Source organism: Sylvia atricapilla, chromosome 1 (genome assembly GCF_009819655.1).
Source record: "Sylvia atricapilla isolate bSylAtr1 chromosome 1, bSylAtr1.pri, whole genome shotgun sequence".
In the NCBI taxonomy this organism is placed as follows: Eukaryota; Metazoa; Chordata; class Aves; order Passeriformes; family Sylviidae; genus Sylvia; species Sylvia atricapilla.
In genome coordinates, this window is record NC_089140.1 from 33,813,654 (window position 1) to 33,829,113 (window position 15,460).

General features: G+C 49.3%; 2 protein-coding genes across 2 annotated transcripts; both read right to left on the reverse strand.

Moving 5' to 3' along the window:
- Nucleotides 1-433: 433 nt before the first annotated feature.
- Nucleotides 434-3,458, reverse strand: HOXA9 (homeobox A9). Its single transcript, XM_066319231.1, has 2 exons — nucleotides 2,826-3,458; nucleotides 434-1,691 (listed from the first exon to the last, which is right to left on the reverse strand). Exons 1-2 carry the CDS (start codon nucleotides 3,370-3,372, stop codon nucleotides 1,453-1,455), a joined length of 786 nt encoding a protein of 261 aa, XP_066175328.1. The 5' UTR covers nucleotides 3,373-3,458; the 3' UTR covers nucleotides 434-1,452.
- Nucleotides 3,459-9,485: 6,027 nt separating this feature from the next.
- On the reverse strand, nucleotides 9,486-12,553 carry HOXA10 (homeobox A10). Its single transcript, XM_066319243.1, has 2 exons — nucleotides 11,734-12,553; nucleotides 9,486-10,308 (listed from the first exon to the last, which is right to left on the reverse strand). Exons 1-2 carry the CDS (start codon nucleotides 12,551-12,553, stop codon nucleotides 10,034-10,036), a joined length of 1,095 nt encoding a protein of 364 aa, XP_066175340.1. The 3' UTR covers nucleotides 9,486-10,033.
- Nucleotides 12,554-15,460: the final 2,907 nt, after the last annotated feature.

Consider the following 15,460-nt stretch of genomic DNA (forward strand, 5'->3'; position numbering starts at 1 on the left):
CAAGGGGGGAAGAAATCGCTCCCCTCAGAGAAGCTATGGGATCTAGGAGCTGAGCTGGTCTTATATTCATTTAGGATGAATATAAGATCAAATTTCCATCACCTGGGGGCTGCTTTTATAAAACCGTGGGTTTGCCTTGGCTCGAAAATAATCTCTCTTCTCGCCTCACCTCGGCAGCTGCCCTAGCCTTGCTACATCTGCTGGCGAGATTCGGTGCACCGTGAAAGAATCTCTCCTCAAAAATGTTAAAACATCACAAAATATAAAAGAATCAATATATTTTATTTGGCAAAAAGTTAAATATCATTTCAACACAACGATTTGGTCAGTAGGCCATGAGGTAACTGTTTCAAAATAGACAGTGTACGTTCTGCATCAACATTACTTCCCAGATTTTTTTTTTTAATCGATACAAATTTACAATAACCAAATGTAGTTTTTTATAATGTATAATTTATTATCAATAAAATTAACCTTCATTACAATAACCATCAAATCATTCGATTAAAATTCAAACATAAACCATAGGTAGTTACCCTTTTCACATATACGTATAGCTCCGAAATCTGCTAACTGCTCACTGGTGCAAAAACAATATTTAAGCTAGTCTGTTCATTTACTTTTTTTTTAATATATAGATTATATATACAACCGACGAAGACAGTACTATATATATATCACTGTGCATACTAAAATTACTTGCTTCATATTTTGAGAACCGTAATTCCCAGACATCCCGAACGAACGGTTTTTCTACCTTTTTTTATTATTATTATTTTGCATTGGGATATATATAATATATATATTTTACAATCAAAGGTTAACTGTCTAATTATACAGAAAAGACTTAATACACTACAGAGCTATACTCTATGCAATTTTCATAATAAACAACCTGAGTTCAAATTGAATTCTAGCTTACACCATTACATCCGGTACAGCACCCAAGCACATAAATTGAGTCACAAACATAATTACCACAATAAAACACAGTGTTCAAGTATTAGAGCAGAGATCTCTCTGCCACGCAAAGAGCGAATAAAATTAACTACGTAGACTAAACTATACAGTCCGTAAATAGTTGTGCATTATGAAAAGGTAGTTTTTTTTCTTTTTTGTTTTTTTTTTTTTTTTCTTTCATTAGGTGAAGAAACAGGTAGATTTATACAAGCCAGTTAAACAGCCTTTTCGTGCTAATGCCCCCTTTTTCTTTCCTATTAGAAAATTAAAAGTCTTACTGTACCTCTCCTGGCAATCTGGCCTCTGTGACTACCATAGTACAATCATAATCAGAATTTGCCAAGGGAAAAAAAATGAGGCCTGGACCCAGACGCATTGCATGGTAGGGCTCGAGGGGATGATTTTTTTGTTTGTTTTAACTTTTTTTTTTCTTTTCTTTTTTTTTTTTTCTCTTTTGCTTTACGCATTTTCATTTTAACCCACGTGTCGCCGTCATTCGTCCTTCGCTCGATCTTTGTTGATTTTCTTCATTTTCATCCTCCTGTTCTGAAACCAGATTTTCACTTGTCTCTCTGTTAAATTGAGGAGTCTGGCCACCTCGTATCTACGGTCCCTAGTGAGATACATATTGAACAGAAACTCCTTCTCCAGTTCCAGTGTCTGATGCTTGGTGTAAGGGCACCGCTTTTTCCTGGTGGACCTTGCGTGGAGCCAGTTTGCAGCTGGATTATCTACAACGAAAACAACAGAAGTTCAGGCTGAGGAGGAGGGTGGAAGGTGGAGGGAGGGGGCTGGGAGGGAAATCCACGCAGAAACAGCCCATCAGGTGTCCCGGTATTCGTGCTTAGGACGTGGCTCTCATTTCCCCAGGCACAGAGGCTCGTGAGGCACAATGGACTCCAAAATACAGACACATGGGGAGGTCACACGCAACCACACGCGGCAAAGCCCCGCTGCCTCCGCCTCCCCTCACCTTTTTTATTGTTTGGAGACTACAATTTTAAAATACTTTCTCCTCCTCTCTCTTCCTCTCTCTGTCTAACTCCCTCCCTCCTTCCTGGCCTCCCCACACCTCTAAGTGCCAGCCCGGGGAGTGACCAGCCAGATCAACATGTCATCGAAATTGTTTGTCTTTTTAATCTCTACCTTCTCCTGTGTCATCCCTGGCAAGACCCAGGGAGCTGGCGAGTTAATCTACAGCTGGCATAATTAAACCCTCGCCCTCTTAGGACCCTTATTCGCACGGCGTTAATCGCGATAGTAATCCCGAGGCGCTCTGCCACCAGTCTCGTAGTCCTGGGAGCATCCAGCCCAGGGTTTTCCACCGAGAAGACGAAAGGGGGAGGGGAGGAACCAAGTCAACGGCGAGGTTTCTGTTCTCAGCCCAGCAATAGCTGCCCTGGCCTGAGAGCCGTCTCAGAAAAGATCAGATTCACATCCAGTGCTTTCTAGGCACCCCTCTCCCCGGCGTCTGCCCACGCCTGGGAGCGCGGCGAGGCAGGAGGATGTGAGCACGTCCTGCTGAGTTTGCTGGGGTGGCAGGAGCGGGGATGGGCTGCTACTGCATTTCTCTCGCTCCTTTTTTTTTTTTTTTTTTTTTTTTTTTTTTCCCTAATGTTTGCTTAAGTTGCAGTTGTAGGGTGGGGTTTTGTTTTCCTTTCACCCTGGAAAGCCAGAGCCGTCCTAGATCCCGTTCGAGCCTGAGAAAGGCAGCGCTGGCTTCTGCAGATGGCAGACCCCGGCGGGCTGGCGCAGCGGCGGCGGCAGTGGCCGGTGCTCGGCCGCGTAATTTGCCCCAGCGCCTCGACACCTCCCCGCGGCCGGCGCAGAGCCCTGAAGTCCATTACCCTTGCCGTCCCACTTACTTGGATCGATCTGCGGTTTCTCTCCGTTTGCCTCACTTTCTCCATTGCTTTCAGAGAATGCGCCTTCGTGGCTTTGCTTATCCCTATCAACTGGAGGAGAACCACAAGCATAATCAGAGAGAGACAAAGTGTGAGTGTCAAACGTGGTACAGTCAGCCCTCCTGGCCGCCAGCGGTTCAGGTTTAATGCCGTAATGCCTGCTGGTAGGTAACCCGGGGAAAGACAAGGAGCCCGGCACAGGCTCAAGCCACGAACGCATGTACCTGCCGTCGGGCGGTGCCACGGGCGCCTGGTGGTGCGCGTAGGGGTGGTAGACGGCGGGGACGCCGCTGGCGCCGGCGGGGTGCGCGGGGCTCCAGGGGGGGCCGAAGACGGGCGCCTTGGGCTGGAAGCTGCAGGGGGCCAGCTCGGGGTGCTCGGCCAGCGCCGCCGGCCGCGGCGGCGGCCCCAGCGGGGCGGGGGCGTAGCGGGGCGCCGCCAGCTCGTCCCCCTCCGGCACCAGGAAGGAGTCCACGTAGTAATTGCTGAGGGTCCCGGGAGCCGACATGGCGGGCGGGCGGGCGGCGGCGGACCCGCCGCGGTTCGGGGCTGCGGGTTTCACGTAACAACTTGGTGCTGGCGGAGAAGTAGAGTCAGTAATAAGTTGAGGGCAGCGCAGGCGCCCATTGGCTGCGCCTGTCACGTGGCGGGGGAGCAGAACAATAAAGTATAAATCAGTCCGCGGGCTATTAATGGGTCAGTGTTTTCCAGCCATAATTTTTATAGCGAGGCCATATGTTTTTATGCAAAGGGATATTTGAGTTATACGGCGGGGTTTGTTTTAATTGCGGCCAACTGAGATTAAAAGATCAGATTCCATATTACAGCCCCCCTCCCCTCTTTCTCTCTCTCTTCCTCTGTCTCTCTCCCCTCTCTCTCTTTCTCTCTCTCTCTCTCTCTCTCTTTTTTCGTTTAAGCGGGACTATTTTATATCAAAATTAATCATCCCATCAGTGGGTCGTGTTCTCCGCGAAAAAAAAAATCCTGCCACCCTTGTGATCGGAGACCTTCACATAAAATGATACAATAACTGAAGCAATAAAAAGAGCAAAATAGTAGTTGCGGTATACTGTATTTAAATATACATTTATTATATTTCATAAGGAGTTATTGTTTCGGGAGCCACGGGGTTGTTATTAAGTCAGTAACTATGAGCGCGCTCATTTGCATCGCTGTGTTTCACAGCAGTAAAAATTTACGAGTGCTTGGAAAGGTTAAATTATACTATTGTGTTTAGTTTGGGAACCCACTGTAAATAATACCGTTCCGTTCGGCACAGAGCTGGCAGCGGAAAGTCAAATTCAACGTATCCCCTTTCCCAAACCCCGGCGCAGAGCCGGCCCTCCCCGCCCGGCCGGAGAAGGACAGGGGCAAACGCCGGCTCGGTGTTTAGCCTGGCCCGCACCAAACTGCACTTCACCAGCCCACCCCGCCGGGCATGAGGCGGCAGTGACCGAAACACCCTCCTCGTCCTCCCCGCTGCCCCTGCCCTTGGACCGGGGACCCGTTCGCCAGGCCGAGCACAGCAGCCGGGGCTGGGCGGCGGTGCGGCGGCGGCCGGAGGGGAGCCGCCGTCCTGGCCGAGAGGGAAGGAGTGCGGGCAGAGCCGGGCGGCGGTATTTATCACCACAATTAATTCTTCAACTATGCAGGGAAGCAGCGGGAGGAAAGGGGAGAAAATGCCCCGTCTCCCCTCTGCCGAAAGGCACCCTGCTTCTCCGGGCGGCTATCAAAGGGGCGTTCGCAGTCGGCCGTCCTGCATTCTGGTGAATCAAATTTATGTTCAAATATAGTTATTTATTTGCTGGCACCTCCTGTGACTGCAGGACACACGCTAGCGGCATCGGAAGCCGAGCGGAGGGTTACAATCCTCCGCAGAAGGAGGGGAGGGTGCGCGGGGGAAAGTAAGAGGCGGCCAGATCCAAGTCCAGTGTTAGGAATTAAAGTAGTGGCTGAGCTCTTGGCAAACATGCCTGCGACTCCCTGGTTTCTCCCTGGCGGACATTCACGCTGTTTATCCCCGTGGCTGGCGAAGGAGCGCCGTCACTAAGATGCAGGGGGTACAAAAATCTCCGTGAGAGGCTCGATTTACTCGAAATATCTTGTATTGAAAATAGAGCCCAGCAAATGGTAGGGGCGACTGAATACTGATTAAAATCCTGTGTAAATATTGTGCATGCGAAAGTGTGGTTCTAATTAGTTTTGCATCGCTATGTGGGCTGCCTCTCTCCCTGTCTCTCTCGCTTTCCTTCTTTCTTTTTCTTTTCATGTCTTCTCAACAGTTTAATCCGAAATCTTACAAAGGTCCCATTTTAACACCGCTCTCTTCCACAGTCAAAATTACGAAGGCCCATAATGAAACTATTATGCCCTACTAGAGTTCGAAAATCGTGGAACAGTTGCAAGATCTCAATAAACAAGGGGCCCGTTATTTTCTAACAATTTAAAAAATGCAAATTAAGCTCTCTCGGATTTTTTTTTCTTTCTCCCATTGTATAGACACTCCGTAATAGAAAAAAATAATTGTATTTCTTTCCTGGAAAGACGGAACTCCACGTCATTTGTATTTATTATTAAGAGTCAGCTGTGGTGAAATGTGATTGTAGAACTTCCTTTTTCCATTCAGAAAAAATAATCTTAGCTGCAGGAGTCCTGGATGTTTATATTCGAATTTGGGTTTTCAACTTTAGCAGCGGGTTTTATTTTTTTGGTTCCTCACCAAAACTAATAGCAAATGAATAACAATAACAATAGCGTTTAAAAGAACGTGACTGCATTTTTATTTCCCCTGTAAAATTCCGCATTTGTTCACTGCCAGCATCCAAGGGGCAGGAGAGGCTGTACAGAAAGCAAGAGGAGACATACAGCAAATAATTGGATTTTTTTCACGCGGTCACGTTGCTGATAATAACGCTGGGATATTCGAATCTTTTATCGCCGTTTTAGATCCATTTTCACTCAAAGTACATTTTTCGTACGAGCCATGAAGGCGATTTCGCTTCGTCAATTTTTGCAAATGATTTAAGGTTTCGGTGTCTTACACCTTCGGGGGCGAAAGACCCCAAACAGGGCAGAAACAGACATTGACATTAAAATGCTATATAAAACCAGAATTTCCAGAGACGAAGCACTGCTGGAGCGATCGTGTCCGAATAAAAGTACTCCCTGTTCTCCATCCCAACATAACCGAACTAGCAGAGCTCCCATTCCGCTAGCTCCGACCCCCGGCTGCATCAGGAAGGATCCCGTCGGATTTTAAGCGGGGTGGGGGGCATCTGCTTCATTCTCCACGCACCACGGAGGCGCGGAGAATACGCGGGCGCGGGGCAGGAATTCGCGGGCGTTGGCTATCTCTCCTGAACGGGAAGTTCAGGATCGCCTTTCCCCAGGGCTTCCTGCCACCGCAGACCTCTCTCACGGAACCAGTGGTGGTACGAAGCCACGGAGGGGTTTTGGCACAGTGAAGAGAAAAAATGATTCAGAATTTAGAGGAAGCAGTCCAAAATCAGGATGAGGCGATTCAACTGGGAATCAAAAGGGCAGAGGCAAAAAGACGCCATTCAGGCGCGCACAGACACAGGCACTGTAAATACACTCCCCGAAATGTACACAGAGCCTGCAGATAGCCCGTCAGACCTTGTGTGTAGAGGCGAACACAAGCACTTAAATTTGACTGCAATGCAGAGCTCTGCTCTTGCCCCGGCCGGGAAGTACTGCTACCCTGAGGAAGGCCGAAATCCGCTATCCAAACTCATCTGAGCTCCTGCAGCCCAGCCTGAAGTTCCGAAAAAGTTTTTAGCTTTTTACTACTGTTATCTTTTTTTAAGGCAAAAATAATCACGACCGCTAAAGAAATAAATACAAATCAATGAGCGACGAGCGAGTTTTCTGTCCTTTCCCCCCACCCTCCTTTCCTCGGCGAAGGGTGCCCCGCTCCGCGGCCGCCCCGGCGCTGGCTGCTGGCGGAGGGCCCGGCGGGAGCCCGCCCATTGCCCGCGGTCGCGCTGCGAACACAAAAGGCGGCGGCGGCGGTGGCGGCGACGGCGGCGGGCCCGGAGAGGTCGCTGTTGCCCGTTCCGCCGCCGCGGAGAGCCCGCACCGCAATCGTGATCGTAACCGAGGCCTTGCGGGCCGCAGGGCAGCCCCGGGGTAGCGGGCCCGACGGCGGAGGCGCGCAGCCGGCGGAGCCGAGCGCCAGGCTCCGGCAGCAGCGGCCACCACACCGCGGGGACCGAGAGCGCCCGGCGGGGCCCGGCAACCCCCGGCGCCAGCGGGTCCACCTGGCCGCGGGCGCTGCGCTCCGGGCCCGTGCTTTAGATGACGCCTGGAGCGGGGCAGGCAGATTGGATCTCTCCCCAATCCCTCCTCCAGGCATGCTTTCAGGTCTCTCGGTTTTTAATAAATCCAGATTGAAAAATAAAACAGCCATCCACCTCCCCCCCATCCACCCCCCCCGGCCCCCCGAGCTCGACCCACGCCGAGCGGAATGCAAAAACGCACCTGACCTTGAATGCAGCCAACGAGATATATTAAAAACCCGCAAGCAGGCAGGGACTCGCTTAGGAGCTAGCTAACCTTGAAGAACTTGTCAAGCTTCCCCCCTCGGCTGCCGTGTTTATCTGAGGAATCAAAGGAGGCTCCGCTGCAGATGGGAAACAATGGCATTGGGACTTGACGCCTACAGTTCACTTCAGCGCTAAGATTTCTTCGGGTAGAAAGGACCCTCGCACCAAGCATACCTGGTGATGATATCAACTGAAGTAATTAAGGCAGTTTCGTGCTGTAGAGAGAAAGGTGGAGCCCCAACAACATGAAACTACCTAAACCACAGAGCAGTTCTCAGGCGCTAATTATTACTTTCCCCATTGCCGTGGTCCTTAACGCAAGGATCCCGCTACGAAAATAAAACCAGAAACGTGACTAGAACATCCCTCTCGCCCTCCCGCCCACCCCGCCGGCGCCCCTCCGCGCCCCCCGGCCAGCCTCGGGTGGGTTAATGAAAACAAGAGCAAAATATCATAACAACCACCCACACGCGCGCGCGGGCAGCTTTCGCCTTTCCATGCAGATGTAATCGGGGGAAAAAGGGCCGTGCACGACAGTGTTACATCACGAAAAGCTAACGGCTCCCAAGAAGCCCGGGTTCAAAGTCTGTCCCCCCTCCTCCCGGCGTGCGTATACCCTTGCAAGGAAGCATTAGCTGTCTCTTTTCTTCCAGCCTTCCTTTTGCCTTCCCTTTGTGCAAGACCCTATTAGCTAAGCATGCAGCAAGGAAGAAGAGAGGATGAAGAGGAGAAAAAAAAAAAAAAAAGAAAAAAAAAAAAAAGAAAAAGAAAAAAAAAAAAAAAAAAGCAGCCTGTGTGAAATAAGCTCTTCCACATGCAGCCAGGTAGGGAATAGCCTTGCCTGGAGGGGCCCGCTGGCAGGGAGGCGAGGCTGGGGTACCCCCCTCCCTCCCCATGAGCTCACCTTTACGATTTCTTCTCAGCCCTGATATAAAGCTAGAATTTTGTCAACGTCCTCCGGAGTTAAAGATCTCCGCACACTTGTAGGTGTTCGATTAATAACAACAACAACAAAAATTTTTTTAAAAAAAAAGAAGAAGAAAGAAATATATCGTTTCCCTACCCTTAAGAAATAGTAATTTGCTTCCTCAGTCTATGCAGTTCCTCAGTCAACTGAAACCACTCGTTCAAGACAGCAACAATCCAGATATACTAGCAAGTCATAAAACTGAACAAAAGCCGACAAACCTTAGAGCACCATCGCTATATGGCCCAGACAAATTACGACCGTCTAGGTAATATTTAAATAGATTCCTAAAGTAATTGCAGGGGGTTTAGGCAACTATTCCTGTTGTAAAAGTTCTTGAAGACATAAAGTAAAACCTGAGGATAAACAGTCACAAAAAGAGGTAAAATTAAAAGGATTCATTCCACTTTTCTTTTTTTTTATTCTTCTATGAGAACATAAACATCGTCTTTTTCACGCACAGCAGCATTACAATATTAATTTATTCCGATTTAAGATAAGAACTAGATATAGCTAGAACTAACATTTATAATAATGATAGAATGCATTTGCTTAAAACAGTATCGGCATTTTAATAATAATAGACATTTATCCATATCTGTATTTATAGCTTTCCCCCTTCTTTCTTTCTTTTTTTTTTTTTTAAATATTTTTAAATTTTTTTCACCTATATGTTTGACCCTTTAATGCATGTAACTTCACAGTATAAAGGAAGATGAACATATTCTCCCTCACAATCTCAGACTCTGGCTCAGAAAGTCCATCTGATGGCCAGGATATATACTTTTCAGTGAAATTAGTGAGGAAAAAAGTGACTATTTTCTTCTCAAGGGGGAATTTCTGTGTGCTTGTCATGCGTTACCAATGGTAACGTTATATATAGACACAAAAGAATATCACCAAATTCACATATTTAAGCAAAACTACATTAAGTAAATATCTACAACCAGCGAGAGAAATTCAGAGGTAAGTGTAATAATTTAGTCCATGAGTAAAACAAACTCTTTTATACCTTTAAAGAGAAGATATTTCATTTTCCTGGCCAATTTTAAAGCTGTAATATTGGCTTTTAAGGTAAAGTGTAAAAAAACCCAACGACTTCTAACACCCGTTCCCGTGAAACCCTTTTAAAGGATGCCTGCATTTCATTATTTTAAGTCCCGCTTTTCGAAGGAAAAAAAAAAAGGGGGGGAGGGGGAGAAAAGGCGAACAGAGAAGGAGAAAGCTCCCAGTATATAGAAATATGGCAATGCTTAAATTCTTCAATGTGCAGCTACGTACAGTCCAAGTTACAGCACTTGTATTTTAAAAGAATGCACCTTTAACCAGGATTGTTTACTTTTCGGAGAGAGAGATAGGGGAAAATATATTTGCAGCTCCTGAAATGGTATTTTTTGTGTTTCAAAGCTCAGAGGAACAAATTGGCCCCGGGAAAGGCTGAAGGAAGAGGGGAGGTTCACACACGGCATTTTGTGCTTTAGCGTGACTTTAGTCCGCCCACCCCCCAAAGTAGCTCTTAAGAGGTTAAGGACATATTGAGAGCGCCCTAAAATCGTTAATCCATACAGGTGCGGATGAGTACAGCCTAGGAAAATGATACTGGCTCTTTAAACCATAAAGATGTGTTTATAGGTTCATCAAGAGAAATTAAAGTTGGCTGTGAGCTCCCGAATCCTATTCTCTCTGTTCATTTTCTTCAGTTTCATTCTGCGGTTCTGAAACCAGATTTTAACTTGTCTGTCTGTGAGGTGGACTGTGCGGCTGATCTCTAGGCGACGCTCACGAGTCAGGTACATATTGAATAGAAACTCCTTTTCCAGCTCGAGAGTTTGATGCTTGGTATAGGGGCATCGTTTCTTTCTGCCACTTTTTGCCGTGAGCCAGTTTGCTGCATTTTCTCCTTTTGAATTGCCTAGTGTTGAGAGAGTAAAAAATGGACGTTACCATGGGGTAGGAGGCAAAGAGCTGCGAGGGAGAGGGTGGAAGGAGCGTCTGAGCGTGTGTCTGTGTCTGTGTGTGCGATGGGCTCACTCCGCCAGCTGCGGAGAATTGGAATGTGGGCTATCCTTGAGGGAACCGAGAGCTCCAAAAGGGTTTCCCAAAGCTTTGGGATATGTCAGGGTATGAACCGCCCCTGCTCAAAAACCTCCGGAAAGCCTCTGGTGGGGCAGCGTGCCCCAGACCGTAGCTCATCTCCGATCCTCCAAAACGAGCTCCTACCCTCTCCTTGTCGGCCATTCCGAGCCCTCTGGTACTGAGGGCAGTTGGTGAAGGCCCTGCAGTCTTATTTCCTTCCCCCCAGGCACCTGCTTCCAAAAAAACAAAGCCTCCGGATCCGGGCTTGGTAAGTGTGCTACGGAGGTGGAAAACAAGGTGAGCTGGGGAGCCGGAGCCTCCCTGCTTTCAGCCCCTGCCTTTCCGGAGAGTTTCGCCATGGCCTTCTCTTTTGGAACCATTTCGGGGAAGAAAAAAAAATACGGTCATAACAATAATAAAAAACGTTTCGAGGTGATTTCTATCAGTGGAACTGGCTGGGAAAGAGGCAACACCAATTCCTCGATGGCTCAGAGTGGTTAGTGGTTTGGAGTTGGCTCTCTAACAGTTTTTCGCTGACCCTTTTCTTTTCTTTTCTTTAAATACTACTTTCCAACGGGTCGCCTGAAGGGAGTAATAGGGCGTCTGAAAGGCGGACGCAGAGAAGCTCCTGAAAAGTCTGCCGTCCGGGGAAGGGGAGTTATTTTTTGCTATGGGGACACGAAAGGGAAATAAATAAGGAAATGTCTAAATAAGAGCTCTGTTATCTAGTGTGGATGCTGAAGGATATTCGCCGTGCATTCATCAGTCTAATTTGATAGCAGCTCATAGATGGCACATTTCAGCGGGGTTGTTATTCCGAAAAGCATTCTGGATCGTAAAATATAACTTACCGCGTTAATAGGTTTATTTATTGGCACTGCCTATTGCTTATTTTGGATGCTTTACAAACATCTCTGTTATCTGGTAGGCACCTTCACATCACGGGGGAGAGATTGATCTTGTTTTTCTATATGTTTTAGCAGCATGCAGGCTAAAGTTGCCCACAGAGGAGGCTCTAAGGGTTTTAAACTATAGGATGGACATTAATTTTTACGGCAACCCCATGCCCGAATATTACAAAGTTCAGAAGGTCAGTCTGAGCAGCGCTTCTTGGCAGCCCCGCGGGGCAGCTGGGATCTTCCTTCCGCATCTCAATGTCGCTATAATAATCCTCAACGACTATTTTTTTTCTTTTTTATTTTTTTTTTTCCCCCTTTCTCTTTAATCATCGCTACCACCATCACCATCATCATTCGCTTACCTACAGGCTCTTTCTCGGGAGAAGCTTTGCTGCTCTCTGACGGAGCTGGAGAGAGCTCCTCTGCGGTGGAAGATGAAGCCTGAGTCTCGTCCTCCCTCTGGGAGACGCACGCCAAGGGGCTTGGAGAGCGCTCCTCATCCTCCTTCCTCCCCGCGTCCGGGACGGGAGGCAAAGATGGAGGCGTCTGGAAGCGGCCGGGGGGCTGCGGAGGGAAAGGGGCAGCCCCGGCTGGCCCCGCGCCGTAGTTCTTGGAAGTGCCATAAGCCTGGGAGAGGCGGAAGTAGCCCGGGACGGGGACCCCGCCGCTGCTGCTGGTTGGGCTGACCTCGGCGCTCAGCCGGGGGAAGGGAGCGAGGTCTGTGGCGCCTGAGCCCTTGGGGCATTTCTCTGAGTCATAGAGGCAGTAGGAGCTCTCCTCCTTAATGCTTGGAGCGAAGGAGCACGAGGTGGCCTGCTGGCTCTCCGGCTCTTCCATGCGACAGGACCGGGGGGGATCTAGCCACACTTCCATCCCTGACACGTAGGAGTGCGAGCTGGGGACCATGCTTTGAGAAGTACCTTCATTGCGTTTGCCCAGAACGGGGAAAAGTCCGCAGCTTTGCAGCCCGTAGGACAGATCGGACGCCTGTGGCAGGTAGATACCACTGTTGGGATAGTAGCCGCCTCCGCCTCCGCCTCCGCCTCCTGCTCCCGCCGCTTCCCCTCTGCCCGAGCTGATCAGCGAGTCTACCAAAAAAGAGTTTGCAGCCGGGCTCTCGGAGCATGACATTGTTGTGGAATAATTTGGCGAAGGGAGCAGATAGCCCTTTCTGGCTGACATTTCTTGTGCAAAACATGCTGAATATGATGAGAGATACCCCCGCACCACGGCAGGCGCCCGCAGCCAATGGAAGCCCGGGCCTCCCCAGCAACCCCTCCCCGTCTGGTTTCGTATGCACAGAGCTGCTCTCAGGTCGACCTCTGAATTTGGAAGATAGATGTATATTAATGTGTAATATGGATTTCCATGCACACAGGCGCGCGCGCTTCCACCACATGGGCGAGCGCCTGCGCCCAGGCGGGAGCCGCGCTCCCGGGAAGGGGAAAGGGAAAGGGAAGGGGAAAGGGAAAGGGAAGGGGAAAGGGAAGGAGCGGGCTCTGCTGGTCCTGGCTCCAAGTTTTGCTCCCCTCTTGTCACAGGCACCGCTATAAAATAGGCCGGGGGTCCTGATGTTTATTATACCTAGGCTGGAGCGGTGTCCAGATGAAGCTTTTACTGTCGCTCCTCTCTCCCCGTGGTTGGGCTTTCCAGCAGCAATGCCTGCTCACCTCCCTGCGCAGCCTATGTGTCACACGAAATTAATAAAGCCACGGCTCGCCCGGTGTTTTATGCTCAGCCTCTGCCCATTTTATTTGATTGTCTCGTTTTTTTAAGAAATAAAAGACGTGTTATTGTTTATCACGGATCATTGGAAACCGTAAAGGGGCCTGGTGCCTCCCGCGTTAAACTACCGAGGAAGGGGACTGCTCGCAGCCTAACATCACCGCCACGACGCCAGGCTGGGCTTAATTTTCCTGGAGATAAAATGCTCGCCGCTGCGCTGAGGAATCTCTTAGGGAGTAATGCCACTCTCGGAGGATTGATTGTGCGGTTGCAGCTTCTAATGCTTTAGTTAACGCTGGAATCTTCCTGAGGTCTGATTACCATTTAAAATATAAAGCCAGACATATGTCACAGAAAGAATCCAGACGCGAGCAGTTCAAATGGATCCTCGCAGGATGCTGTGCACCGTGTTTATTGATGTGTTTATATTTGGACGATCATTTTTATATCTCCCCTCCCTCCCGCTCCATTTGGGTCTTTTCACTTTTCGCCTCTTCAAAAACGTCTCCGTTAAGCAATGTACTAAATAATAGAAATAAGGGTAGCTAGATAAATACCGAGATACTAGACAGCCCAGTCCAGTCAATATGTAATTGTGGCGGAGGTAGCAGACAGATAGCAGACAGGCAGGGAAGCAGGCAGAGAGACAGATAGATTTCGTAATGAAACGCTTAATGATGACTTGCTTTCACTTCCATCATCTCTCGCTTATGCCATTTTGAAGTCGCCTCACTGCCTGGCCCGCAGAACTAAGGGCACTTTAGTTCAAGGGGAGCCTGAGGCTGCCCAGTTCTCGCTGCCCATCCCTGAGGAGCATCACTCGCTCCTCTCTCCCGCACGCCGCTTGAAGAAGCAGCCGCCGGCCGGTTTCCGCTTGCAGCAGGTCGGGCGGGTGAGAGCGGCCGCCGCCCGGGCGTCACCATCGCCCGAGCCGAGAGCCGCTGCCGGGCAGCCGCCTGCCGTGGCCGGGAGGGCACTGGCGGCGGTGATGGGGCCGCTGCCTGCGGGGAGGGGTGGTGCCGGGCCAGGCGCGGCTCCCCAGATTCCCCGGCCCCTACCTTCGGCCTTCAAAACCCCCAGGGAGCGCTTCTTCCCCCTCGCCCCACGGATCTGTCAAGCCCCACGTGGTCTCTTGTCTCGCAGTGTTCTCCTGCCACGGGGAAAAGCTTTTTTTTCCACAGCGTGACATTCCCCCGGAGGAAGCCCTTCTTGCGGCAGGAGGGCAGTGTCCCTTCCCGTGGAGCCCTCCCCAGCCTCCCTCGGCGCCCCCGGGAAGCGCCAGGGCAGGCAGGCGATGCTATAACTTTGAAACACCCGTAAAATCTCTGTGGAAAGGCGCCTGATTTTTCCTGCGTGGTGGGGCGAGCATCACAGCGGGATTTCCTTCTGACCGGCCCGTGGGATGCGGTGACAGGGGTAGATCTCCCAGCCTATAGAAATCCTTCGAGGTTTCTTTTCCTTCCCGCGTTTCCTCCTGTAACATTGTTTGTAATTTCCCAACCCGACCGACTTCGGATGTGTTAATGTGCGACGGACGAACCCTTATCAGATTCCTAGGAGGGCCATATCATTACTAACAAAATTAATACCACATAAGGAGCTGGTTTATTGGCTGGTATACAGGAAGGCTATTATCAATAGGCTTAGCTCCATAAATACAGATCTAAATTAAAAGAAACGTGAGCCCCAGCGCCGCCTTCCAAATACATTTCTCTACACAAGTCAGGTATAAAAATTACTCTGGGGAAGTCCGCTCTTGCGGTATGTTTATTTTGCATTTGCCAAATTAAATAGAAGCGGATTGCAAATCTAAAAGCCATGAGGAACCGAGCAGAAACGCTTGAAATCCTTCCAAAGCTGTTTTTAAAATAAGCAGCTCCCTTTTAAAAATTGGATTAAAGTGAAGGAAAGTACTATAAAAAGTATGCTGCAATCCTCGTCAGTCGGAATAAAATGACTGGAAGTGCATCGATGAGACGCGAGTTGGCTTCTCCTCCCCGCGCGATCTAACGCGGGGGAAATCGGACAAAAGGCACGGAGGCCGGTGAGGATTTTTGAAGGTATTCTTTAGCCTCCCCGTTTAGGTTTAGCAGCAGTGGGTTACCCCAGCCCCGTGTCAGGCCCCGCGGGAGCTGCCGTGGGGTGTTGTGTTGACCGCAGTAAACGGCGCCGGTTTGATGGTCAAGGCACCGACTCCGTCTAGATCATGAACTCAGCTCGCCGTTGTGTTATCTCCGCTTTCTTTAATCGCTAACAAGGCCAAGGCAAATAGTAACCAGCATCATCAAACCCAGTGAAGTAAAACTAATAATGTTCACTTGATTCGTAACTATAAAAGATAATGGTCAATTCTGACTAAACTGA

Excerpts from the sequence above, each read along its gene's own strand:
- HOXA9 (XM_066319231.1), bottom strand. The coding sequence starts at position 3,372 with ATGTCGGCTCCCGGGACCCTCAGCAATTACTACGTGGACTCCTTCCTG. Across the intron at positions 1,692-2,825 it reads GAAACCGCAGATCGATCCAA|ATAATCCAGCTGCAAACTGG; the intron begins GTAAGTGGGACG and ends TTTTCGTTGTAG.
- HOXA10 (XM_066319243.1), bottom strand. The coding sequence starts at position 12,553 with ATGTCAGCCAGAAAGGGCTATCTGCTCCCTTCGCCAAATTATTCCACA. Across the intron at positions 10,309-11,733 it reads TCCCGAGAAAGAGCCTGTAG|GCAATTCAAAAGGAGAAAAT; the intron begins GTAAGCGAATGA and ends TCTCAACACTAG.